The sequence below is a fragment of the Centroberyx gerrardi genome, chromosome 12 (assembly GCF_048128805.1).
Source record: "Centroberyx gerrardi isolate f3 chromosome 12, fCenGer3.hap1.cur.20231027, whole genome shotgun sequence".
Taxonomy (NCBI): domain Eukaryota; kingdom Metazoa; phylum Chordata; class Actinopteri; order Beryciformes; family Berycidae; genus Centroberyx; species Centroberyx gerrardi.
Genome location: NC_136008.1, coordinates 13056880 through 13084822, shown reverse-complemented (window position 1 = coordinate 13084822; position 27943 = coordinate 13056880). Strand labels below are relative to the sequence as shown.

Below are 27943 nucleotides of genomic sequence, written 5' to 3'. Positions count from 1 at the left end.
TAGGTAACTACAGCTGCAAACACAGAATGGAAAGCAGCGATGGGTGAGTCTTGAGTATTGTCTCTGGATCAAATTTGAATTACATCGCCTCACACCTCTTTTACAGTAAGCGCACAGAACATAATACAACTTATCTTGAAGCCTGCTGCCCTCAGTCAATCATCAGAAAAACATCCCTCCAGCTAATGCTAGGCTAACAAGCTAGCCTGCTCTTATTCCCACCATGTCTTTCTCAGCTAACGTTAGCTTAGAAGCTAGGTAGCTCTCTTGCTTGTTGGGGATGCATCCCATAAAGTCACAATTAAGTTATAGTGGGTCAAATTTACAATAACAATCCCTGCATTAGCCGAAATTAAATGATCACATTAGCCAGCAAGGTAACGCGGCTACCAGCCAGCTTGTTTTGCTGGCTATTCTTATGCTAATCATTAGCAGTAGTGTTATGCTCTTCAGTTTAGCATCTGTATTTTGTCTGTGATATACGTTTAAGAAATTATCGTGCGCTTTCATTCAAGATAGTCTGTGCTGCATAAATAGCAAATCTACATATAATTGTTTGCCATTCTTTCCTTTACAAAGACTACAATTACCATGAAGCCGTTGTGTGATTGGTTTGTAAACAAAAGGAGGATCAACGTCCTCAAATTGAAATACGGGCAAGCAGCGGTTCCAAAACATGTGCCAGTATGCAGGTTTTCGGTACATCCAAACTGACACCTTCAACCAGAAGGGGGAACTAAACTGTGAAATCAGTAGTAATCTTTGATTGGACTGAAAACCTGCATCTCTTGGGTCACGGTGTCACATGGTGGAGAAGCAGGGGGACACCTATGGCAAGCCGTTTTAACATTTAATAGCTAGACTGGATATATATTGCAGATATCTGTAATTCAAGTCGTCCTAGTCAAAAAGAACATATCAGATATCCACAATGACATTCTTCCTATCCACAATTGTCATTTCAGATATCCACAACGTCATTCTTCCTAGGACAAATGACGTCACTTTTGCCATTCGTGTATTGGGCTTTCAATTTCAGATATCCACAATTGCATTTTTGATATCCAGAATGAACATTTTGGATATCTGCAATAGAATTCTTACTAGGAAAAACTCCCATTTCAGATATCTACAATCCAATTGTTACTAGTCATAATTTTAATTTCAGATATCCAAAATGAAAAACCATTCCAGATATCCATAATGTAATTTTGAATATCCAAAATACATTGTGACTAGTAAAAATGTCATTACGGATATCCACAATTGGCATTATGACTAGTAAAAATGCAATTTCAGATATCTACAATTAGAATTATGACTAGAAACAATGCAATTGCAGATATCCACAAATGAACATGAACCATTCCTATCTGCCCTCAACAGATATCCACAATTTGTGGATATCTGTCTCAGATCACATATCTTGAAATACAATTTCTTCTAGTAAGAATGTTATTGTGGATATCTTTAATTACCATTCTGACTAGTGAGAATACAATTTTGACTAGGAGAAATGCTATTATGGATATCTAAAATGTAATTACAGATAGGAGTGTGGTTCGATTAAATGTTAAAACGGCTTGCCATAGGACACCAGTGTTTACAAGAATGTAACAGCTGTCAAAGAAACAAACCACACCACTTCCCACATTATTCACATATGAATGGCTCATAAGGTGTCAGTCAGTGTGCAGTGAGAACCTACAAATTCACCATTTATCACCATTTATTTTAGGTTCTTTTCCACGCCACATCTGTCTGTGTTTAGTGGGAATCAGCTTGGATTTCTCAATTTGATTTTGATTCTTGGTGGCACAGTCAAGTGCTATTGCAGCTCTTGAAGTGGCACATTTTTATTTACTGAATTTGATAGACTGCTGCTTTTGTTAATTTTTCATCTAAAGACCCCCAGATAACAGCCCCTGAGATCCATATCTATTTGGACAGCAACACATGTCTTTGTTTTGGTTTCGTGGTCTTATTACTTTGAATGTGAAATGGCACGGACTGTGAGGTTAAAGTGGAAAATTTTGAGGGGACTATGTTGAATTAACAGTTAGAAAAGTACAGTCCGTTTTAGTAGTTGACAAATCTAAGATTATATTCGCTTAAGTGTTTGTTTTTACTACATAGTCAAAGCTACATAGTCAAATGACTTCTTGATGTGTGAAACCCAGAAACATCACCAGTCTGTTTATCTTATTTTAGGTTCTTTTTCATTGGGAAAAAAAAAAAAATTCAGTCAAGATTCATAATTATGATTTTTACAAAAGCTTCCCCTTCCACCCTGATCTTTGTCTACCACCCATCTTACAGTTTTCCCTTTCTCTCATCAGAATGGAGGTGGAGGGCTGGGACTCCGGTCTGGAGGAAGAGTTGGGCATTTCTCTGGATGAACTGAGGAAGTGGATTGAGGATGCGGTGGAGAAGAGCGAGGCGGTGCAGAGGAGAAAGGCTCAGCTGACTGAGCTCAAGGAATGGGTGGAGCAGAAAGAGGAGGAGGAAGCGAAGACCGAGACACTCCTCGTCGATGCCAACCAGTGAGTAGATGCAACATGTAGGGCCCAATGAAATCTGAATGGGCCTACAACACTTTTATCTGTCCATGTTTATGATTTTAATGTATTTTGAATTAATAGCATGGATATTACGTGGTTGATAGTGCTTACATTTTTTTGGGGTGAATCTAAACCTAGGTTCAGATAATTTCATCTATTAGAGTAGAGTAGACAGTGGGCTTTATCTAAAAGGAGACTGTTAGATGAAGACACACACAGTTTGAAAGTGACGGCACTTTCAGAGTACTCTAGAAAATAAAGGGGAAAATAATAACAGAAACACCATTTTCACAACAGTCTAGCCAAAATCGTATGATTACATGATATTTTCCTTTCATGTTTAAATTCAGTTTTTAAACACCTATTCTGTTTTTCCATTCACAATTTCTGCGAAACGGATAACAGAAGGCATGTGTGGCAGTTGGGCGTGTTTGTGCATGTAGTATAGGCTAACGTGTTTCCTCCCCACTGTTCCTCAGATCCGTGATGGAGTGCGAGAAGTTGGTGAAGGCGACGTACCGTAAGAACGGCCTGGTGTACCGGGAGAGCAGCTCGGAGGACGAGGGGGGCGCAGGAGGGGCCTTGTCCTCTGAGGTCATCGAGATAGACGATGACGATGATGATGACGTCATTGCTGTTGGCTGCTGTAAGTTGTGCTCCTTTGTTATGAGAATAGTTGCCATTCACTGCCATTAAAACGATTAGGTAATTATCTGTCCTTTTTCTGTTTTTTCACAAAGTTTCAGTGGTTCCTCCCAAGAAGCCGGTCACTCCTGTCAAGGATACAATGGTGAGAAGAATTATGAGTTCTGTTACATTGCTTTATCAATATTCTACCACATTCCCATTGTATCATGTCATTGCTGTACTCGCTTTTCAGCATTCGTACTTTATATTCAGCAGTGTTTCCCAGAGGTTCTTAGGTTATTTCTGTCAATGGTAAACAGGGGGATGTGCATGTATAATGCAGAGTGTAGCAGTGGAAAAGAAGTGTGTGCATGCAAGACAAAAAACATTGCAATGTGTTGATTTATATATCTGGAGAATCTATTTGTGGTAGGCTGGTCTGATATCAGTTTCCCACAGGTTGTCAGTTTACTTCAGCAGCGTCAGGAAAGGGGGTTAATGACGACTTGTTATTGACGTTACATTTAACAAGCCCAATAACTCTTTTTAACTATAATTTTGTCAGGCACTAAACTCTCTCAATCTAGTATAAACTAATGGCATTGCAACATTAGCTGACTATTATACTTCCATCTGGTCATTAAGGCTGTGTTTCAAACTGTCTCTCCATCCAGTTTGTGTTGGCACAGACATAGCGCGACTCGAAGGAGCACAGATGCGCTGCGCCATAGCTGCAATGAATTATAGTCGTAGTTCGCTTACACATTTGGCAGCATTAAATCTTGATTTTCTGAAAACAACATCAATGAGAACCACCAGTTTCATGCCTCACAGCACCCAAAATTAATCCAAAACAAAAATGTACTTGGCAGGCCTATTTACCTGGGCAGGCCCTCCCAAATATGGGAAATACTGGATATTGTGGGTTTGCCAGCACAAATCTATGAATGGGAAACACTGCACAGTATGAAAGGATGTTGATGTAGGTCCTGTCTGTTGGCCAGTTTAAGGAGGCGTCCACAGCTCTACAGAAGTCCACCCAGCAGGTGCAGAAGTTAGTCCAAATCAGCAAGTCAAGCAAGACCCCACCTGTTGCTCCAATACTCAGACCTCCAACACAGCCTCCAGCCCCGTCAGGTGAGTACACACACACTCACATACACACCTGAAATCTCAAGCATAATTTTCTGCTCAGACAAGACCTATTGGCCTAGTGGCTGTTACACGCACCATACCTGTGTGAACATGTGTTTGATAGTAAAACTGTGTGTGGTATTTCCTCCTCCTAGCTGTTCAGCCTTCGATGCCAGCAGTGTTTGTGTCCCAGGCTCCAGCCCACACCCCAACCCAGCCGAACCCCGCCCTCAAAGAGGATGAGCTCAAACTAGAGATGAGCATTCTGGGAAAGAAACGCACGAAGACCTGGCACAAAGGCAACCTCATTGCCATCAACCCCGTTGGTTTGTTACCCTTTTGCTTGATCTTGGTTCTTTAGGGATTTGAGCCAAAGACAACGCTTGAATTTATTCTATGCTTCTCTATTCTGCTCTATCATTTACACAACTTTCCCTGTCTGCATTTAGGAAACGGTACATTCAAGTACAAAGTGAAGTTTGATAACAAAGGGAAGAGCCTGCTGTCTGGGAATCACGTGGCTTTCGACTATCACCCTACTCTGGAGAGTCTGTATGTGGGGGCCCGTGTGGTTGCTAAGTACAAGGATGGCAACCTGGTGTGGCTCTATGCTGGCATAGTAGCAGAGATGCCCAACAACAAGAACCGCATGAGGTGGGTGGAGGAAGCTGAGGAGCAGGGATGGACTGGGCATTGGGACAATCTCTCGGCTCCCGGCTCTCCCGGCTATATGTGGGCCGACCGATAGACTGGCCCACAGATAGTTGGGAATGTTTTTTGACTAGCCCTGAATCTCTTGACACAGGGAAAAAGACGTAGCAGTGTTCCGCTAGTGAATTTGACGACAGAACGCGCGCTCCGTTTCTGAAAAAATGAACACAGAGCAGTGACGGTGGTTGTATGAGTCATGTGTGCTAAACAACTGGTTTGTTGCACCAAAGTTTACTGGCTGGACGGTGTTTGGACCTTCGGGACAATTGCAGTGCTTAGAAAACATCAGACACCACCCAACCGGGAAACCGGGCCACATTAAACAAATACACAATCAGATGATAGGCACAGACAGTTTAACCAGAGTAGCGGAGCTCACAGATTGTGCCATCTTTGAACTGAAATTACTATAGTGTAAAGTTTGTAAAGTGAAGGAAGCTATCTATTGTTGTTTGATTGAATGTTACATTAGCTAAGTATTTTGCAGTGGTGCATCATATATTATCTTTGAGTTAAACTTAATATAGTCATTTAAAAAGTCTTGTAACTTCTGAATAAATGCACTACTCTATTTAGCAGCCAGATGGAGGTAGGAGGGGTAGCCTCAGATGACAGGAGACAGGCTGCAGAGTTCAGGTGATTAGATGGTGAAGAAAGTTAGTAAGGCTAAAATAAGTGTATTCCTGGTTTTGCTAAAGATTATTATTGTTGATGCCATAAAAGTGATGCCCATCACCTAACTGGTACCCTTGTACACAATAATATTCAGTTCGTAAGCAAGTCTCAACATGGTGCATTCATTTTAACAGTAATAAGGACTACTATGTCAGAGTCATGTGGTTATCTGAAATTAATCAACATCCCTCCAGCCAATCAGAATCAAGTATTCATTCAGGCCATTGTATAATGAATATTAATGGATGATATTTTGAGAGCTGACATTTTTGTCACGTTTCCTCTTGCAAGAGAAGTTGAGCCGGTTTTGATGAAAGTGGCACAAAATAATGATAGGCTGCTCAGGTAACAGCACCTTCAAACAGGGAAATGCTAGCAAAATATGACACAAGTGAAATGGGGTCATTCCATGTCAAATCAACCAAATTTCAGAAACTTCGCCGGCTCGAACTTTTGATTTTGATAATTTTTCTCCTGGTGGAAGATATACATAAATGATGAAGAAAGCCCAAATATTAAAGCTCACTGATCATTATTTACTGAGTTTCCCCCGATTTTATAGAGTGAGGGTCAAAACGATAATTTTCGCCTATGATTTGGAGCAAGTTTAGGGGTCTAAAAGCGACACTGAGAAAGGTAGCAACTTCACTATTTTTTTTTTACAGAGAGACTTGGAGGTAGACTACAAGATTCTGACAGTTTCTGCACTTGATTTTGTGATGTGTGCCTATGGCAGTAGCTGAAAAATGAAAAAAGAAGAGTTAAGAGTTTAGATGTTAATCACTACAAATCTATCAAAGATACCTCAATATCCTTTTACTTCCTGGTTTAAAATAAAAATATCTTGGTGTCTATGCATTTGCAAGGACCTGGGTGGTTTATTCTCTTAGATAATGACCTGTGAATATAGCTCCAGAATTAAGTAGTCAAATTTGACAGGTCAAAAACCAACTGTGTGACATATGGTAGACATACATCACAAGGCACACATCACAAAATCAAGTGCTGAAACTGCCAGAATCTTGTAGTCTACCTCCAAGTCTCTCTGTAAAAGAAAAATAGTGGAGCTGCTACCTTTCTCAGTGTCGCTTTTAGACCCCTAAACTTGCTCCAAATCATAGGCGAAAATTATCGTTTTGACCCTCACTCTACAAAATGGGGGGAAACTCAGTAAATAATGATCAGGGAGCTTTAATATTTGGGCTTTCTTCATCATTTATGTATATCTTCCACCAGGAGAAAAATTATCAAAATCAAAAGTTCTAGCCGCCGAGCTCTGGTTGAGTTGACACGGAATGACCCAGTGTATATTTTTAAAGGTAATGTCCATTCTATCAGTATCTTAGCAAGGACAAGCAGAGATTGAAGAAGTCAGGGTCAAGGAAACAGCAGAGAGCAGCCACACCTACCAAACCCCAAATCCAGGCAGGACACTGCACCACCCATGACTTCACTAGAGCCTGTTCTGTTTATTTTATGTATGCAGCTGTTAGTGCTCAGTGTGATGGAAATCTGTTTTGATGGAATCAAATTATGATAATTATATAAAAGAATTTCATTCAAATATAATACCGAGGTAGGCTATGTTATAATATCTTTAATTTTATGAATTTAAGATTAAAGTTAGCTGTATAGTGATATGTACATTATAGGACTCTAATAGCATAGAGCAATAAAGAGAGGCCGGAGATTCGTAAATCACCAGCAAGGATGGTTGGTGTCCGGCCGATTGTGGTGGGCTGGTCTGGACAAAAGTCCAGGGCCAATTTTTGATCCCAGTCCAACCCTGCTGAGGAGAGATGGAAAATGGAGGGTGGGAATGTGCTGATTGACTGTGGTTCTCGGTTGATATCCTGGTTGTGTGTTTCAGGTTCCTGATTTTCTTTGATGATGGCTATGCCTCTTATGTGACACTACCTGAGCTCTACCCTGTCTGCCGACCGTGTAAGTAACTCATCTCGCTCTCTTCCTCTCTTCCGCTCTGTTAGGACGAGTATATCCCACTGATAATGAAGCAATAAAACAATGTTGGCTAAATGCTGAGTTAACTTTCAGGATGTTGACATTGGCTATATAGGTTTTTGAGGAAAAAGAGCCAATTCATGGTAACATGATAGATACGGGAGTGAGATCTCTTGTTTTCACAGTGAGGCGTACATGGGAGGACATAGAGGATGCATCATGTCGAGACTTCATCGAGGAGTACATCACTGCCTATCCCAGCAGGCCTATGGTGCTCCTAAAGGTTGGCCAGATCATCAAGACAGAGTGGGAGGGAACCTGGTGGAAGAGCAAAGTAGAGGAGGTGGATGGAAGCCTGGTCAAGATCCTCTTCCTGGTATGATTGCCACATCAGAATAGAGGAAATAACTAACTGCACATTCACCTGGTTAAAAAAAAGCATTGTTCATGACCGTCACATCACCAACATCTACATCAATTCAGTCAAAACAGTGATGAGATGCAAATTATTACACCATTACCCATTCAGTGTCTGCTCTTTTAAAGTAAATGTGCTGGATGGTTGACTTAACATTACTGTAGTAAACTGTTAGTAAACTCCCAGTATTGTGTGGTGTTGATCAGGATGATAAGAGGAGTGAGTGGATCTATAGAGGCTCCACCAGGTTGGAGCCTATGTTCAACCTGAAGATGACGACTGCCAACACCCAGGAGAAGAAGCTGGCAGGCCAGCAGAGGACACGACCAAACATGGGTAACATACACACATATGCATGCATGCACACATAGACACACAGATTAGTAATCCTACTATAGAATGAGGAACACTGTGTCCGTCCGTCCGTCCGTCCGTCCGTCTGTCCGCATCCATTTTACTCCTCAATGGGTTGGCCAATCAATCTGAAACTGCACATGGCCATTGAGCATTGGCATAGGCAGGGACTAACGGAGCTGATTTTTCCATTTTCACAAATTTACGCTGTTTGCGTAGTCTGCGCGGAGTTGTGGTGCGCGCATCCCCGGAAGTCTGCACGTAGTTGTGGCGCACGCATCCCACAGTGTTGCGCATCCCAAAGTGTGCTATACCTTATAACGTTAGCGTGCTAGCTACAGAAACCTAGCTAAAAGTCTCTACGGTCGCTGCCAGCAAAGGGGATTTATTTCATCTGGATGCTACCATGGATGCGTCGGAATCTCAAGTTCAGGTTGACTGACGTTACCTCATGTAAGTAGCCCATGCCTCGTACATTATATTGTCATTTCGATGCGAAAATAACATACACACTGTTGATCATCTGATAAAAAAAAAAACCTTATGCCATGATTTGCAACCCAGTCTCACACATAAACGTGTGCATTGACGTTTTCCTAAACAAAAAAAATAAAGTTACATATTGACACAGATTGACGTTTTATTAATGTCACATTTATTTACCCCTTCTGGTAAATGTCATATCCTGACATATTTTTGTGTTATTTCGAAACGCCAAAAATGGCCATTCATTAAAACATCAATGTGTAACAATTTTCAAAAAACGTCAGTGTGCACATCTAAAACGTTAACTATATGACGTTTTTACTATATGGCATTTTGTCAAGTGTTGGCGTGTGTGAGACTGGGTTGTGATTGAGTCCACTTGGTGCTTTTATTTCTTTGGCAATTTGTAGTGCAAAAATTCACTTTGGAACCAAACATAAACATGTTAACACTGAAAACTTTTATGAAGGCTTAAAATAACTCTAGAGCTCCCTAGAAGCACTCAGAACACAGTGACTCCAAAAGTTGGAGTGACAGCCTGCCTTCCACAAATGATAGGGGTGTATGAATTTTATGATTGCAAATGGGTAACCGTGACATTTAATGAAAGGGCCTTAAAATGTTTTCTGCTCCATGTCCAGATGAAGCTGTATTTGAAGGTGACTCTAACCCATCAACATCCAGTGCTGAGGGTTCCTCACCTGCCCCGACTACATGCAGGATGCCAAAGAGAAGAGCGAAGTTCAGCTCACCAAAAACAATGCAGTCAAAGCAAGCTCGCGCAGCTGAAACACCTGAACAGCGTGTAGAACGACAGCGTGCTAATACAGCCGCGCATCGACAAGCTCGCGCAGCTGAAACACCTGAACAGCGTGTAGAACGACAGCGTGCTGATACAGCCGCGCATCGACAAGCTCGCGCAGCTGAAACACCTGAACAGCGTGTAGAACGACGGCGTGCTGATACAGCCGCGCATCGACAAGCTCGCGCAGCTGAAACACCTGAACAGCGTGTAGAACGACGGCGTGCTGATACAGCCGTGCATCGACAAGCTCGCGCAGCTGAAACACCTGAACAGCGTGAAGAACGACGGCGTGCTAATACAGCCGCGCATCGACAAGCTCGCGCAGCTGAAACACCTCAACAGCGTGAAGAACGACAGCGTGCTAATACAGCCGCACATCGACAAGCTCGCGCAGCTGAAACACCTGAACAGCGTGAAGAACGACAGCGTGCTAATACAGCCATGCATCGACAAGCTCGTTCAGCTGAAACACCTGAACAGCGTGAAGAACGACAGCGTGCTAATACAGCCATGCATCGACAAGCTCGCTCAGCTGAAACATTCAGGTTTTTTTTTCATTAGTTTTTTATTTTTATTTCGTTCTGACTTTTTGTTTTCAATTTCAGTTTAGTTTTAATTCGTTTTTAAAGCGGGTTTGCTAGTTTAGTTTAGTTTTTATTTTTTGAAAATGCTTAGTTTTAGTTTAGTTTTTATTAGTTTCAGTGTTAGTTTTAGTCTTTTTTTGTAATATGGGGTATTTGTCAGGGGCGAGATTCAAAAAGGTAAAAAAAAATTGGAAAAAAAAAAATTTGGAAGATAGATTTCATATCCACCCAAAATACTAGGCTTATGTATGAAATAAATTGACAAAGACGAAAACTAAAGATATTTTCTCTATAATTTTAGTTTATTTTAGTTAGTTTTGTAAACACACAATACAGTTTCAGTTAGTTATCGTTTTTTTGTAAAGCCTTGTTTTTATTTTTATTTCAGTTAACGAAAATGTTTTTTCACACCTAGTTTTCGTTATTTCGTTAGTTTTCGTTAACGATAATAACCTTGGTATTGCTAACCATTTCACTGAATTTTCATCCACCCTCATCCCTCCACTTGCATCATGACACTGTGTGTGATAATGATTCATTTTCTTACAGGGAAACTGAGCTTGCAGTTCGTGTGTGACCAACAAGCGAAAAATGAGGGGCAGAGGCTGAATTTCCTGCGCCACAATCAGAAGAAACTCAAGGCAGAAAAGTACAGATGTGTCCAAGATGCTCTTCAATCTGATGAGCCAGTCCTCCCAGGAAAGATCACAATACTTCCTGCCACTCTCTATGGATCACCACGATGGTATGCCCGACAGTTTCAAGATGCAATGGCTATCGTTCGTGAAAAAGGGAAACCCGATCTTTTCATCACTTTCACCTGTAATCCGAATTGGGAGGAAATTCAGGGATCACTGCTGCCAGGCCAACGCCCTCAAGATCGTCCTGACATTGTCGCAAGGGTGTTCTACATGAAGTGGGAGGCTCTGCTTGATGACATGCTAAAGAAAGACATCTTCGGTCATGTAGATGGCTATGTCACAGTGAAAGAAACACAGAAGCGCCATCTCCCGCATGCACACGCGCTGTTCACGCTGGTAGCTGCTGACATTGATCGCATTGTCTCAGCAGAAATCCCTGATGCCACGACTAACCCTACACTGCATCGTGTGGTCACGAGTCACATGATACATGGACCGTGTGGTGCGCTGAACCTGGCATCGCCCTGTATGGACAAGGGAAAGTGCACAAAGGACTACCCAAAAGACTTGAGGTTAGACACTGCCATGTCAGACAGTTCCTACCCTTTATATCGACGTCGAGAGGAGGGAGATGGAGCACCAGGCAGTTCTTTTTCGAAGACTGTGCGTGGTGGTGTAGAAGTGACTGTCACAAATCGGTGAGTTGTTCCATTCAACCCATACCTATCTCTGAGATATGATGCCCATATCAACGTTGAGGTAGTGTGCTCTGTGGCCTCAGTCAAATACCCCTACAAATACATCAACAAAGGTCCTGACACATGCATGGTCTATGTTGGAGGCCCGGAGCAGGACATTTGACACAATGAAATCCAGAGATACGAGGTGGCTCGCTACATCAGTGCCTCTGAAGCTTTCTGGAGGATTTATGACTTCCCTATCCAGAAGAAATATCCACCCGTTGAACAGTTGGCAATCCATTTGGAAGGAGAGCAAGTCATCACCTTCAATGATGATGGACAAGCCCATGATCTCATTGAATCTGGCCCACCAGCTACAACCCTCACAGCCTATTTCGAGGCAATGCAGCAGAATGCTGATAAGAGACACATCGCATACCCAGAGGTCCTCAAGCACTTCTCCTTTGACACCAACAAGAAGTTCAAGCGCAGGAAAAACAGACTGAGTCATGGTAATAATGAAGAGCAGCTGGCTGACACTATTGGGCGGATTCCTGTACTTGCCTTTACACCTCATAACGCTGAGCTATACTTCATGCGTATGTTGCTCTACCGTGTTCCTGGCCCAACCTGCTATGAGGATCTTCGCTGTGTGAATGGAGTCGTGTATGAAACGTACGTGGCTGCGTGCATTGCGAGAGGCATCTGTGAGGATGAGCGTGAAGTGGACATGGTTATGGAGGAAGCGGCATCTGTTACTTTTGGCGCTCAGCTGTGCGAGGTATTTGCAAACATGCATGTTTGTCTTGAAGGACTACATCCAGTTCTGGGAACGACACAAGCTCACCATTTCAGAGGACCTCACACATGCTGCTGAACTAACAGAGCCAGATGAGAACGTTATCAACCAGGTTCTGTTGGAGCTTCAGGATCATGTTGAGCGACATGGATATCACCTAACTGTGAACTTCAGCCTCCCTCTGCCAAATCCTGCTCTCATTCAACCATGGATCCCTCAGGCCATCAGACACGAGACACAACACAATGTTCCTGAGCTGCAGAGATATATTCAGAACACAGAGCACCTTCTGAATGAGGAACAGAGAGCAGTAGCGGACCGTGTCCTGGAGAGTGTGAGACTTGACCTCGGCTGGCTTATCGGGCTTGATGCAAGTGGTGGTACTGGCAAGACCTTCACACTTACCTTCATCCTTGCGTCTGTGCGTGCTGATGGCAAAGTAGGCCTTGCAACGGCCTCAAGCAGCATTGCAGCAACATTACTTCCAAAAGGAACCACCTTTCACAGCCGCACCAAGTGCCCCATTCTACTCACAGAGGAGTCAACCTGTGCTATCAGCGAAAATGACAGTACAGCACAGCTGATTCGTATGTGCTCCCTGTTGGTAATTGATGAGGTCTCAATGATAGATTGGCGAGCTGTGGAAGCTGCAGACCGCACATTCCAGTGGCGATGTGATTCACCATTTGGAGGATCTGATTCATAATAACTGCGATATCAATAATCTACCATGTATTTTACTTCACCCTCAGGTATTACCACCGTCTTCAGTGGAGACTGGCGGCAGATCCTACCAGTCGTCCGCCATGGCACACAGCCTCAGATCATTTCGAGATGCCTGAAGAGCTCCCATCTCTGGAAGCATGTGGAAATCATGCAACTCATGATCAAAATGCGGATCGCACGTGCAGCAGCAGGCATGGAAGATGAGGCTTTGTTCGCCCAGTTTCTCCTCGATCTGGGAGAGGGGAAGATCCCTACAATTCAGGAGAAGGGAGAGTTTGCTGTCGCGATAATGGAGCGCTTTCTCATCCCAGGAACAGCTCTGCAGGACCTGGTAAACTGGGTATTTGAGAACCTGCAGCACAATCTTTATGACCCTCAGTGGCTGTTTGAGAGGGCAATCCTGTGCCCCACTAAAGCTGAGGTGGACTCAGTCAATCAATACATCGCCCAGAAATTTCCAGGTGAGGAGCACATTCTCCACAGTGTGGATACCGTGGGGCCAGATGACAGCCACATCTACCCAGTGGAATTCCTCAACACGCTATGCCCATCAGGCATGCCGCCACATCACCTCTCACTGAAGGTTGGCATGATCATAATGCTACTGCGCAACTTCGATCAAGTGAATGGCCACTGTAATGGCTCACGGTACATCCTGAAGCAAGTCCTACCTCATCTTCTGGTAGCGGAGTTGGTGTCTGGTGTTCACGCTGGCACCCAGCTGCTCATCCCCAGGATTAATATCTCACCCTCAGAGAAGATTTTCCCCTTCACTCTGGTGCGCAGGCAGTTTCCTGTACGACCTTGCTTCGCGATGACTGTCAACAAGTCGCATGGTCAGTCACTGTCACAAGTGGGTGTCTACTCTGTGAAAGACTTCTTTTCACATGGCCAGTTCTATGTGGCAGCAAGCAGAGTTGGCAACCCCCTGCAGCTCAGAATCTTGGCAGTCAATGAGGAGGACAAAAGCAAACGCACCGACATGAACAATGTCGTCTACAGAGAAGTGTTAACACATGCGTAATCCACATGCTTGATGGCCACTATGAATAAGCCGAACCACGCATCTGTCTTCAACAAACTGTATATACGTTTCTCTTTAGAATACCTTATTAATAGTCATTGTTTCCCCATAAACTGTATTTGATTCTGTAAGGAATAATCCTACTATAAAATGAGGAAAGATCTGTCTATCTGTCCGCATTCATTTATCTCCTCAATTGGTTGGCCAACCAATCTCATCCACGGGAGAATAACGGTATAACAGTAGAACAGAATATGTACGCTTTTGAGAAAACCATATATAAAAACAAAAAAATAATAATTTGCGGAATATTGCTTTTTACATCATATAACCAAACAGCCATTCTGATAACAAATAATATATTAATTAGTTCATTCATCCAATTAAATGATATGTACTGAAGTGGGTTTTGAAGTTACCCAGGTAGCCTACAACCGATACAGAAATACTATATTACATTTTTAAGCTGTCAAAGTTATTCAGTAGCCTACATAATCAGAAATACATTTAATGATAATATTGCTTCATACTGAAAGGACACCACACAAAATTGACAGGTAGGCTATATGCATTTCTTGTGTAGCAGACAGAACAAAACAATGTTTGATAACGTTATACGTATATAAAACATTTGCAAGGTTTTAACCCATTATGCTTAGGCAGTGACTGACAAAGCAGATTTTTACATTTTCCCAAATTTAAGCTGTTTATTAGCATTTTTGGCAACTCTGCGTGGAGTTGTGACACGCGCATCCCCGAAAGTCTGCGCAGAGTTGTTGCGCGCGCATCCCCGGGTATGGACTAGTACATATTAATACCAAGTTTTATGTCTCAATCTTTCAAAATGTTCCACACCTTGTCTGTAAAGTGTGTTGCTTTCCTGTATTATTCACACATTATTTTCAGTCTGTACTTGTTGTTCACATCTAATTTCTCACTCCACTTCAATCCCCAGGAGCGCTGAGGAGTAAAGGCCCGGTAGTTCAGTACACCAGTGAGGGGCATGTAGGAGCCTCTCCCACCAAAGCACCTCAGACTTCACCTACGCAGCCTCCACAGGCACCACAACTTCCACAACTTCCACAGCCTCCACGTGTCGAGTGAGTAATGCCTGCTGAGCCATCTATCTATTACTATACTATTAAAGGCACTTGGTTGTAAGGTGTTTACTGATGACATAAAACTGGAACTTAGAATGTTGTTATGTAAACACATATTCGTAGGTTCACATGTAACCTAGACATATTAATCATATGTCCTGTGTGACATTACTTAGATGAGAGATCAAGAGGTACTCCTTGTCTTTTCTAGTGTTAGAGATTTGGAAATTAAACGAGTAGCCTTTTGTTTCTACCAGAGTTTCCGTTAGAAAAAATTGGTGCCGGTCCACGTGTCTTGGAAGATTTCAATGTCCCGGAGAAATGGGAGAAATTCCGGTCAAATATGTGAAGCGTTCTATCATTTTCAGTCGGAAGTTGCAACGGCGCATTTGTGGATAAAACGTGATTTTATGAGAAAAGATCGATTTTTGGCTGTTTTGGGGTTTCATCAGATTTTAATAAAATAAAGCCTTGGCTTTCATTCTGTGTAAAGATTATTGGCAGTGTTTCCCCTATAATTGTACAGACCAAAAAAAACCTTTTTTTTTAATGCCAAAAATAACGGCAAATAACCATTCATTCGTAAATCAATAGTCATTTGCATTTGGGAGCCTCTGTGCGGCGCTGTTCCGAAACGTAAGTCAACCTCTGTGTCGTTGCCTGGGAAACTCTTGACGCGATGCGAGTGCTACTGCTATCACACCGTGTCCTAAACGCCAGGTTCAGACCGCATGTGGAAGCGCCGGGAAGCGCAGCCAGTTTCCTTTTGGCGCCCATGTTAACCGATTTGACCGCTCAGACCGGCTGCGCCAGTTTCGGCGTCTGGTCTATTTTCTCCGCGTGCCGCGGCGCGCATTTCACAGGAAAACACCATAGAAGGTTTTAAATGCAACACATTGTAGGATGATGGTCTCTCTGGTTTTGAATTATCACTTGCCTTTTTAAAATTGCGTCTGTTATTGAATTACCACAAAAGTAAACAAGGATACATGTTTAGGTTTGTTTATTTAATTTATTTAGGCCTATGTCATTATTTAGAGAGAGAGAGAGAGAGAGAGAGAGATCTAGGTCCCCTAGGCGTTCCTAATTATTGCCTGATCACAAGTCACGACTCTTGCTGCTCAAAACAATTGTTACAAAGTGCTTTACAATAAATAAATAGAAGCATGAATAAAAACACTACAAAAGAGAGAGAAAAAAAAAAGAATAGAAAGTAAGCACAAATAAATAAAATGAAATGAAAATCATTATAAAAAATGGCTACAGCAACAAGATCAATGGAGTAAAAATAGAGCTAAGAAACAAGGAATAAAAGTAAAACACAACTAAGAAATAAAAATCATAGTAAAAAAGCCTTTACATAAAAATGTGTTTTGAGAGAAGAAAACACAGAGTTTGCTAGCCTGAGATTCTCAGGCAGGGCATTCCAAAGTTTAGGAGCCCTGACGGCAAATGCCCGGTCACCTTTAGATGCAAGCCGGGAAGTGGGAACGGTCAGAAGGGCCCGGCCTGAGGATCTCAGGCTGCGCTTCGGCTCATAGGGGATTAAAAGGTCAGAGATATAAGTAGGAGCCTGACCATGTAGCGCCTTGAAAGTTAAAAGCAAAATCTTAAAATCAATTCTAAAACTAATAGGAAGCCAGTGAAGAGAAGCTAAAATGGGGGTTACATGGTCCTGCCTTTTACTCTTAGTTAAAAGCCTTGCAGCTGCATTTTGCACTAATTGCAGGCGAGAGAGGGACTTTTGGCTTAGAGAGGAATAGAGAGAGTTACAGTAGTCTAAGCGAGATGTAATGAAGGCATGGATAACCTTCTCAAGGTCGGCAAAGGACAAAAAGGACCTTATCTTTGATATGTTCCTCAACTGAAAGAAACAGGACCGTACCACACTTTTGACTTGTTCCTCGAAACAGAGGTCAGAACCAAAAATTACACCCAGGTTCCTAGCGAAAGGTTTAATATTGGCTGACCAGCTACTAAGTTTACATTGAATTAGGTTGATTGAGTTTTGAGGCCCAAATACCAAGATTTCTGATTTGCTATCATTGAGCTGGAGGAAATTTTGAGACATCCAGCACTTAATATCGGAAAGGCAATTATTAAGGATATTGATGCTGGTCGAATCACTAGGATTTAGGGGAATATATAACTGCGTATCATCTGCATAACAGTGAAAATGTATATTATATTTGCGGATGATATCGCCGAGAGGAAGCATATAGATGGAGAAAAGTAAGGGGCCCAGAATTGATCCTTCAGGGACACCATACTTAAGAGGAACAGAAGAAGAAACGCTATTTCCTATCTCAACAGAGAAAGTTCTATCAGCGAGATAAGAACTGAAAAAACTGAGGGCTGAGTCAGTAAGCCCCACCCAGTTTTCCAGACGATTGAGTAGTATTGCATGATCAACCGTATCAAAAGCTGTGCTAAGATCGAGGAGTATTAGGATTGAGCAGAGACCTTTATCTGCAGCAAGCAAAAGATCATTAGTCATCCTTAGGAGGGCTGTCTCTGTGCTGTGGTGGGTTCTAAAGCCCGACTGAAATTTCTCAAAAATGTTGTTGCTATTCATGAAAGAAATCAACTGCACGGATACAACTTTCTCAAGGACTTTGGCTAAAAACGGTAATTTAGAAATAGGCCTATAATTGCAGAGGGCATGAGGATCCAGGTTAGGTTTTTTCAAGAGAGGTTGAACAATGTTTAAAGTAAGAGGGGACCAGACCAGAAGACAGTGAGATGTTTATGATTGAAAGGATGTATGGGGCAACAGTACCAAGAATGTCTTTTAACAGTTTTGTTGGGATTATATCTAAGGTGCAGGATGAGGATTTCATGTGGGAGATAGTGACAACTAGGGTCTCAAGGGAAATGGACTCAAAACGGCTAAAAAAGGTAGGACAACTAGGTGGGGTGGACAGATCTTGCCCAGGGGGCGGGATCTGTCCACGAATAAGATCCACCTTCTCAGTAAAATATCTGAGAAAGTCCTCACATCTTTCTGGGGAAGCCTCCATAGCAGTTTGACTTTTAGGTGGAGTCAGAACAGAGTCTAATACAGAAAAAAGGATTTTAGCATTGTGACGATTGTTGGATATCAACTCAGAGAAATATGCTGCCCTTGCATCCTTAACTGCTTTTTGATAGTTTGACATGAGATCTTTTAAAATGTCCAATTTAATTTCTATTTTTTCTTTTTTCCAAATGCGTTCAGCGTTTCTGCAGTCTCTTTTTAGAGACCGAGTATGCTCATTTAGCCAGGGCAGAGCTTTCGGTTTTATTGGTCTAGCTTTGAGGGGAGCTATAGAGTTTAGAATGGTGAGACAGGTATCATTAAAAACAACAAGTTCCTCAACGGAAGAGTGAGGAAGCTGGGGCGGGCTATTGTAAGTGGCAGTAGAGAAAGCCTCACAGAATTTGGAGACAGAGGAAGCATTGAGGATGCGAGAGTGGACAGTTGTACATGGAGTAGAAATGGGGGCAGAGAATAAAACATTAAAAAGAATGCATTTGTGATCAGATACAGGGACATCATCAAGAACCAAATTATTTGGGGTAAGACCAGCAGACAGCACTAAATCAAGTGTATGGCCTTTGGAATGGGTAGCACCTGTAACTGACTGAACAAGATTAAAAGACTCAATAAGATTGACAAAATCATGAGAGAGAGTGAGGGTAGGACAGCACACATGGATATTAAAATCACCAAGAATGAGAACTCTGTCATAGACGGGCATAATAATTGAGAGGAGCTCAGAAAATTCTTCAATAAATGTGCTGTTAGGTTTAGGTGGTCTATACAGTAAAATACATAAAATAGACTGGGCTTTTCCGGCAACCAGGAAGCTGAGATGTTCAAAGGAGTTAAAATTACTAAAAGAAACTGGGGAACATTTAAAATTATTTTTATGAATGACCGCTAAACCACCTCCTCGCCCAGAAGGTCTAGGCAGATGGAAATTAGAATAACCAGGGGGAGTGGCTTCAATCAATGGCACAGCATCACCCTGACTCAGCCAAGATTCTGTCAGCATAAAAAATTCTAGGTCATGTGACATTATAATATTCTGACAGATAAAGGATTTGTTGGTTAAAGATCTGACATTCAGCAAACCAAACTTTATAGATATGTCTACAGAGACAGTTTGTAAAGAGGTCAGAGGCTGGATATTGATCAGATTATTGCGAAAGGCAGTGGAGAGAGGCACAGGTGGAATAAAAGGTCTAGCAGTGATACGTACTGGGATATGGTAGGAAATTGAGTAGTCAGCAAGAAAATGGGGGCGGCGGGGGAGGTAAACAATGGAAACCATTTCCTACCTTTCTAGGCTGTCATGCACCAAGGCAGTCACTGATGACAGTATCCGAGCACCCGTTCTGTTGGGGTGGAGGCCATCTCGTTTAAGTAGGGAAGGTCTCGCCCAGAACAGGTCAAAATTGTTTGCTTAATCTAAACCTGTGGCTGTGCAATAATTTTGGAGCCAGGAGTGGAGGGAGAGAAGTCTGGACCACCTCTCCATGCCGTGGGGAGGGAGCCGGAGACAATGATCCTGAGACCCGAGTCCAGAAGAAGTGAAATCAGATTAAGCAAGTCAGTTTTTAAAACCTCGGACTGATGATACCTGTCATTTGTGCCGATGTGGAAGATGATGGTGTGAAGGTTGGGGTGTTTTGCCAGGATGGTAGGGAGTCTCCGTTGTAGATCCGAGACCCGAGCACCCGGGAAACAGAGAGTTTTTGATGAACCAGCAGACCGGGGGAGGGAGATGTCCCTCACCATCGAGCTGCCAATGATCAGAGTAGAGGTAGTGGAGTCTGTAGGCGGAGGGATGATGAGGGTAATGATGGGGGCAGGGGCAGCGGTGACAGCAGCAGGAGTGACAGGAACCGGCGAAGCTCGGAGAGGAAGGTCCCGGAGGGTCCACTTCTCCGGAGGAGCTGTTTGAACCGGTGAGGCTCGGAGAGGAGGGTCTGGGATGGTCCATTTCTCTGGAGGAGCTTGTTGGAGGCGGCGGTGCAAAGATGAGCTGGAGAGGTTCCCCCCGCGGCTAATCTGGCCCTTTTCCTCAGGTTGTGGCTGGGGAATGTGGGCAACCGACACTGTCAGGTCCCCGTCCTCGCAGTCGAGGGCCAGAAAGCGGTTGGTGGTGGAGAGCGGGGGGACCACGGGGACGGCAGGTTGGCGGCTAGCTCCCCTTGACTTGCCCCTGACCACTACTTTGGCCCATGAGACGCATGGACGAGGGGTGGAACAGTTGGCAGGGGGAGCACCAGACCAAGGGATGGTAGTATCAGTTTCGTTCCCCGTCCACTTATCCTCCTTGGCCATTTGCCTCTTCAGGGCAAGCAGCTCCAGGTGAAGTGCGGAGACCCTCCCGGCCAGGTATTTGCATCCCGAGCAGCGAACCGACTCCGAGTTGGTAAGCGGGGCGGTAGAGTTCATCTTTTAAAATCCAAATCGGCATGTATGGCAAACGGCAATAATGACAGGCTAGCAGCCCAAACTGGCCAACAGTGACACCCGAAGACACACCGAAGTACCATGCTGTTGCTAGCTAGCTAACTAATGAATCTTAGCTCTGTGCGCTAAAAGTTGAAGATTGATTGATGGGTGGATGTCATGATATTATTGGTTGAAATTGGTTGAGTCCTGCTTACTAAGCACACGGCATATTTTGTTTTACAGGAAGAAAACATGATTGAATTTTGATATAAGAATAGAAGAAGATTTTTTCTATATTGTTAAATAGGTGCACAATATGACCGGGGATGTGATCTAAAAGGGTTAAAAAGGCATTTTTCATTTCATCTCGACTTTAAAACTCGCTACCGAGACTACTAAAACGATCAAAAACAAAAATAAAAACTCAGGTTTAAGAGAATAAAACCACTAAAACCAACTAAAACGTAGAAATGAGATGCTCGTATTGAGAATCAAAACAGTGGAGCACAGCAAAGCGGCGTTGGATCAATCATGACCAATCAATTTACAAACTCTTCTTCACTTAGCTAACGTTAATGTCTACCTGTGGTAAAATGAGGTGAAGAGACTTAGCTGTGAGGAGCTGGATCGCAGGAGAGATGTGTGGCAGACGTGCCTCCCTGCACGTCTGCGGACAGCAGGGAGGCATACAAACTAACCCTGAGGGTTTTGTTGTTATTACTACAGCTGTGTATAACGTAGGACACCATCGCCATTTTGTAATAGATCCTAACGCAACAGAAACGGTAATAAACAATAGAGATAACGCTAACTGCAGAGCTATGTCAACAATATGGCCGCGGCGACCGTGATGACGCTAATCGAATACTTTCAATTGGTGCCACTGTAAGAGAGAGAGAGATCCCCGTCATTTTTTTAATAGAAGGATATGTGGAAATTTAATTTTAGCCTATTTTAATACAATTCAAATTGTGCTTAGAGGGAATTATTTTCACCGGACATTATGACCGGAGAGATTTAAATATGTCGGACTTCAACAGATTAAAAAACCGGTAATTACCGGATAACGGAAACTCTGGTTTCTACACTGATTTTGCTGGTTACTATATCCAATTGAAAGTGAAAAATAGTCTTGGGGTTTTCATTTCAGGCCTTGAGGCAATAAAAAAACTAGAAGATTTAAAAGGATGTGTAGACACTTTTTATATCCACTGTATGTCTTTCTCTCTCCTTTCTGTCTTCTAGTAATAAACATCAGATGGCGAAGAAGAGTACTTCTCCATTTGTCCCTGGGGTAGGAGGGACTCACGCCTCTAAAGTCATGCAGTCTCTTGCTTCCAGTCCCAGCACCCTCCCTAGGTGAGGCTACCTAGTCATCTTACTGTACAACTTAATGAGTTGCTAAATGTGAATAATCTTTGTAAGAAAGGTTATAAAGTGCTGTACAGTGCAACACAGTGAAAAGAGCAAAGACAAACAGTAAAACAGATGGAAGTAGCCGAATTTATCAGTTAAATTGTGATGCTCCACTGAAGAGAGTGCTGATCTCATCTTAGACATTTTAATTATTGTATCTTGACTCTCTCGCTCTCTCTTTCTCCCCCCATCTTTTGTTCATTAATCCAAAGTGGAAGAACGTTCACTCTCCCCATTGGTGCTACCCCCACTTTCATACCGTCCCTCCCGAAACCGCTGCCGACTCTGGCTCCTGCCCCTCCTCCAATGACCCATACAATCGCCAGTGTCCCACAACACCCCTCCTACCGCGCCCCGACTGACCGCATCTTCTACCTGGCACACACTTGCCAGCCGGCCTGTCTGAATCGCATCCGGCCCCCAAAACCAGACATACACCGAGGAAAGAACCCTCTCCTTACCCCATTACTGTACGACTTCAGACGCATGACGGGACGGCGCAAAGTCAACCGCAAGGTAGGCCTCAACAACAGCAGAGGACTGCTCTCTGTGGCGGGAAGGAGAGAGGAGGTTATAGTGGATTTAGGACTCAGGATTTAGGTCAATGTAGTTTCCTTACCTCATACTAAAGGCTTTGGTTGCAGTCACTTTGAAATAGAAGTGTAGTGTTTTCAGCTTTCACTTTAACTGTCTTGTCCCATAACAACAACATATACAGCCCTTTTCTGTGTGTTTTTTTTTCTCCTCAGATGTCCTTCCACGTGATCTACAAGGCTCCATGCGGGCTTTGCCTACGTAACATGGCGGAGATCCAGCACTACCTTTTCCAGACGCGCTGTGATTTTATTTTCCTAGAGATGTTCTGTCTGGACCCCTACGTGCTGGTGGACCGGCCCTTCCAGCCGCAGAGGCCCTTCTACTACATTCCAGACATCACTAGCGGAAGGGAGGATATCCCCCTGTCCTGTGTTAATGAGATCGATGGCACCCCACCTCCTAAAGTAGCCTACAGTAAGGATCACATAGAGATGTTAATAAAGGAGAGATCCATTTGGACTCTAGTCCATCTATGTCCATCCATCCATCAATCCCAGGAGGAAATTCAATTGTCACCGTAGAAACATACATTTAACACCCAATAAACAAGATAAAAACTCAGAATAAAGCTACAAAACACAAAGAATGCATTATTTGCTGCCCTGTACAATCGCTCAACCTATTCACATATTGACATATGACATAGTTATCACAATAAACGCTGCCCCCCCCCCCCCCCTGCTGCCATCACTGTAGGGTGACTGATCCATTTGTGTCTCCTCTCATCTTCCCAGGTAAGGAGCGCATCCCTGAGGATGGAGTATACATCAACACTAGTCCAGACTTCCTGGTTGGGTGTGACTGCACTGACGGCTGTAGAGACAAGTTAGTCGGGTTGATCACCTTTAACCCATCAACTTTCAACTTTCTCCCAGTGTTAATTCTATTAAGACATTTCTCTGTGTTTTAATTACAGGTCCAAATGCTCTTGCCACCAGCTGACCCTTCAGGCTACAGGTTGTACTCCAGGAGCACAGATCAACCCAAATGCTGGATTTTTGCACAAGCGACTAGAGGAGTGCTTGCCCACAGGGTCAGACATTTGTGCCTGTGCAGCTGCGCAGAAACATGCACAGTCGCACACACTCACACACGCACACACCAAAGCATATCCCACTCCTGGTCTGCTCTACAGAAAGTCTGACCTGCTGTCACCCCTGAAAAAAGAATTACTGTTGAACATGACAGCTTATTCTGCGGATGTCTTGTCTAAGAAGCCATTATCTCTCTGTCTCTCTGCCTGTTTCTCTCTCTTGTCTTCTCCCTCTCACTCAGGATCTATGAGTGTAATAAGCGGTGCAAATGCTCTGTTCAGATGTGCACCAACCGGCTGGTGCAGCACGGCCTGCAGGTACGTCTCCAGCTCTTCAAGACCCAGAACAAAGGCTGGGGCATCCGCTGTCTGGATGATGTGGCCAAGGGCTCCTTTGTCTGCATCTACGCTGGTGAGGGAGAGGAAGAGACTTAAAGAATGGTTGGGCTTGGAGGGGAAGATGTAAAACTTGCACACTTAGACATCATTATTGTTTATTCATGAGAATCTTATAGCCTGACAACTAGATTCAAGCACTTTTTCTTCTCCTTTTCCCCCTCTTTACCAGGTAAGATCTTGACAGACGACTTTGCAGACAAGGAGGGTCTAGAGATGGGCGATGAGTACTTTGCTAACCTGGACCATATAGAGAGCGTGGAAAACTTCAAGGAGGGCTATGAGAGTGAGGCCCACTGTTCGGACAGCGAGGGGAGTGGTGTGGACGTGTCCAGGATAAAAATCCAACCATCTGCCTTAGTATCGGCTAACCCTGTAGGGCGACCACCCAAGAAGCCTGACGGCTCCAACAGTGCCAGGGGCAAAGGTGAGAGATCAAGGGAGTTATTAGACCTGGTTCGAATTTAATTTTTGTTTTCCTCCCCTTGATCTCCACTTCTTGTTATTTCACTGATGAAGAAAATCCAAGGCTGTCTGGAAGTTGACCACAGCTAACATCCTCCTTCCCTCCGTTGCTGTGTTTCTTACAGCTCAAAGCCCTGACTCGTCCAAAGAGAGCAATGACGAGGATGAGAAGGACTCTAAGAGTGATGATGAAAGCGACAGCTCAGATGACACGTTTGTGAAGGACAACTACTACAGCTCCAGCTCAGTTTGGAGGAGTTACACCACACGTGGACAGGCCAAGGGCAACAAGGAAGGTGAGCTGGTAGCATCTTTGGGGAGTGTAACGCAGGTTAAGAGACTGATTGTCAGCGTTCACCATGCTTATATCTAAGAGTTATAAGCTATTGTGTCCACACATGAGACTTGGCTGTGGTCCTGGTGTAAGACTTTGTGTGTGTGAGAGTGTATGTGTGTCTGTGAGTGTCCGAGGGAGAGGTAGAGAGTCTGAATGTTATACTCTGTGTAAATCAAAGTGAGAGTTTTGATGTTGAAGTTGTGAGTTATTTGGAGTGCTGATGAGTGTTAAACTGAGTTTGAGTCAGAGTGTTAAAGTTTGTGACTTTGAGTGTGAGTGTAAGATTTAAAAAGATACCATGACATTTTACATTTTTATGGGTTATCTTTCTCTGCCAAACACTTGTCACATTATGGGGAAACTGTATGAGCCTTTCTCCCTTAACCTGCCTCTAAAACATTTACAGTGTTTCTTTTACATTCATTTTGTGAGTCCAAAAGTGGGTTTGGAAGATATTTCTGTTTTCTCTCTCAACACGCCTCTCTCCATCCTGCACCAGGGAGTCAAGACAGTAAAGATGGGTTGAGTGTATCAGCAGGGGGGACAGATGACCAGAAGCCACCATCCATGCCGGAGGAGACGGGGAAGAGCAAAGTGGCTTCCTGGCTTACCAACCAAGGGCTCAAGAAGGTGAGTATGGAGCAGAGAAAGTGTTGGAAGATTTTGTATTATGCCTTGTATGCTGATCGATAACCTTCCTCTTGTGTTTTCCATCACAGGAATCTGGAGACAGCAAGAGGTATGTTGGAATTGGCAGGATACGCTAAAATGGATGTACAGTTTTTTATGATTGTACTTGTACCTGACTTACACTTAGAATTAATAACAACTGTTGAGTTGAATTTTGTGTTTGTTTGCTGCAGTCAAGTTAAGACGGAGGCAGTGAAGAAGCAGGATGTGATGACTTTGTCTGACAGCGACGACGTTCAGACCATCAGCTCGGGATCTGAGGACAACAAGGACAGAGAGAAACTCACCCACGGTGAGCAGAGGGGGGGAGGTAGAGGTAGAAATGTAAAAATACTGCTCGCTCGAATGTACAGTGCACTGATTATCCCTGACCACACGGTTTTCACTTTTCCGTTGCCCTCTCCTGATCCTGTGATCTGTCTGTGCCATTCTCGCTCAGGCGTGACTAAAAGGCAGGTAGCGGTGAAGTCGACGCGTGGCATCGCCCTCAAGTCCAGCCACAGCCTGATGGTAAAGACAGGCACGCCTGGAGCCGGGGGAGGGTCAGGGGGCCAGGGGGGCAAAGCAGGGCAGCAGGGACAGCCTGGAGGAGGGGGAGACAACACTCACAAAAACACTCGGCTGTTCTTTGATGGTGAAGAGTCCTGCTACATCATCGATGCCAAGCTGGAGGGCAACCTCGGACGATACCTCAACGTAAGTGTTTTAACGTATCTGTGTCTTTCACTTAGTCTGCGTATAACCATTTGCTGTCAGTGAAACACATTCTATTACTATCTTTTTATCCCTTACATTTTTGTCCCTGTCTCCTCTCTACATTGCAGCATAGCTGTAGTCCTAACCTGTTTGTCCAGAATGTGTTTGTGGACACACATGACCTCCGCTTCCCCTGGGTGGCATTCTTTGCCAGCAAGTGAGTGTTGAAACGCATCTTAAATTCGTTATAGCGCTTATTACATCCTTGATGACAATTTTCATCAAACTCAGAGGCCAGGGATCGCTGGACACAAAGAGAACCATTTACTGGTGCTGGATCCCGAGACCAAAACAACTAAATACACACTTCTGCATGACTTCTACCAAATATGTTAGGGATTCAAAAAAACTACCTAATTTCTTTAATAGTACCAGGTCCTCCTTCGATAGTAGCAGTTCCAACTATCAATCTAGCAAGCAGTGTGCCAAAATAAATGCATTGCTTACTATAAATAGGGATGGAGAGTCGACTCCAAAAGAGTAAATTCTCAATTCCATCGATTCTACTAATAAACAGAATTAGAGTCGACTCCTGTTGCAATCTCGACTCCAAACTCTTGAATCGAAAAAACTGTTTAATTTAAACAAATTTTGAATTAATTAATTCATCAGTTGGACAGTTATAGCTATAAAACCCGCTGAGCAGACTTTATAGAACATTGGTACCAAGTTTTGTACCATTTTGTGGTAATGTAGTAATAAATTAGTTTTATTGTACAACTTACATTTTTGTGTTGATTCATTTGGAATCGGAATGGAATTGATGGAATTGACTTAGAATCGATTCCATCAATTCCATTACAAGGAGTCAGAATCGACTCCAAAAAATGTGGAATTGTCCATCCTTACTGTAATTGTGTTCAGGCTCTTGTCCTCCACTGACTGGCCTGCTGGTGTCTTTGTGCAGGCGTATCCGAGCCGGGACAGAGCTGACCTGGGACTACAACTATGAGGTGGGCAGTGTGGAGGGCAAGGAGCTGCTGTGCTGCTGCGGATCCACTGAATGCAGAGGAAGACTGCTGTGATCAGCCACACTGTCCTTCACTCCCTCTGCTGTATCTCTGTGCCGTCTTCTCTCATTCCTGCTCTGTCAGGATGCAGAGGAGGGGAGCAAAAAAGACTTTATTGGTTCATCGTAGTTTTCTCTTAGTTGTGAGAGAATACAGTCACATCACCTTCTCTTTTCTGTGTTAAGGGCAGAGAATATGTCAAAACCTCCATTTGCCTCAGCAGACGCATTCTTTCTTCTCGTCTGTTTTTATTTCACATGGGTCCCTCTAATCTCTAGAAGGAGCCCTTTCAACACTGTAATCTTCTCATTTCTTCTTGGTTTTTTTTTTTGCTGTCTTGTTTTTTAAGGTGATACATCTTATTACTTTGTTGCCTTTTTTATATTTGTGTTTCCAGGTTTATTTCATTTTATCCATGAAGTTACAACTGTATCCTTATATCTTAATAAAATGTCCTCTTTCCTCAATGAACCATGCCTTGAGAAACTGATCTTCTGTGAAACAATATTG

General features: G+C 43.4%; 1 protein-coding gene across 2 annotated transcripts; it reads left to right on the top strand.

Moving 5' to 3' along the window:
* On the top strand, positions 1–27911 carry setdb1b (SET domain bifurcated histone lysine methyltransferase 1b). 2 transcript variants are annotated; one of them, XM_071912789.2, is made up of 25 exons: positions 1–43; positions 2340–2543; positions 3041–3207; positions 3308–3351; positions 4193–4325; positions 4478–4648; positions 4772–4976; positions 7579–7652; positions 7856–8046; positions 8295–8424; positions 15143–15287; positions 21979–22092; positions 22362–22665; positions 22899–23160; positions 23481–23571; positions 23663–23779; positions 24022–24191; positions 24348–24602; positions 24766–24936; positions 25477–25607; positions 25697–25716; positions 25841–25959; positions 26107–26363; positions 26492–26580; positions 27331–27911. In XM_071912789.2, the coding sequence occupies exons 1-25, from the start codon at positions 27–29 to the stop codon at positions 27446–27448; spliced, it is 3699 nt and encodes a 1232-aa protein (XP_071768890.2). In that variant the 5' UTR covers positions 1–26; the 3' UTR covers positions 27449–27911. The 2 variants fall into 2 exon arrangements, with proteins under 2 accessions (XP_071768890.2, XP_078143383.1); XM_078287257.1 differs by having other exon boundaries at positions 3302–3351.
* Positions 27912–27943: the final 32 nt, after the last annotated feature.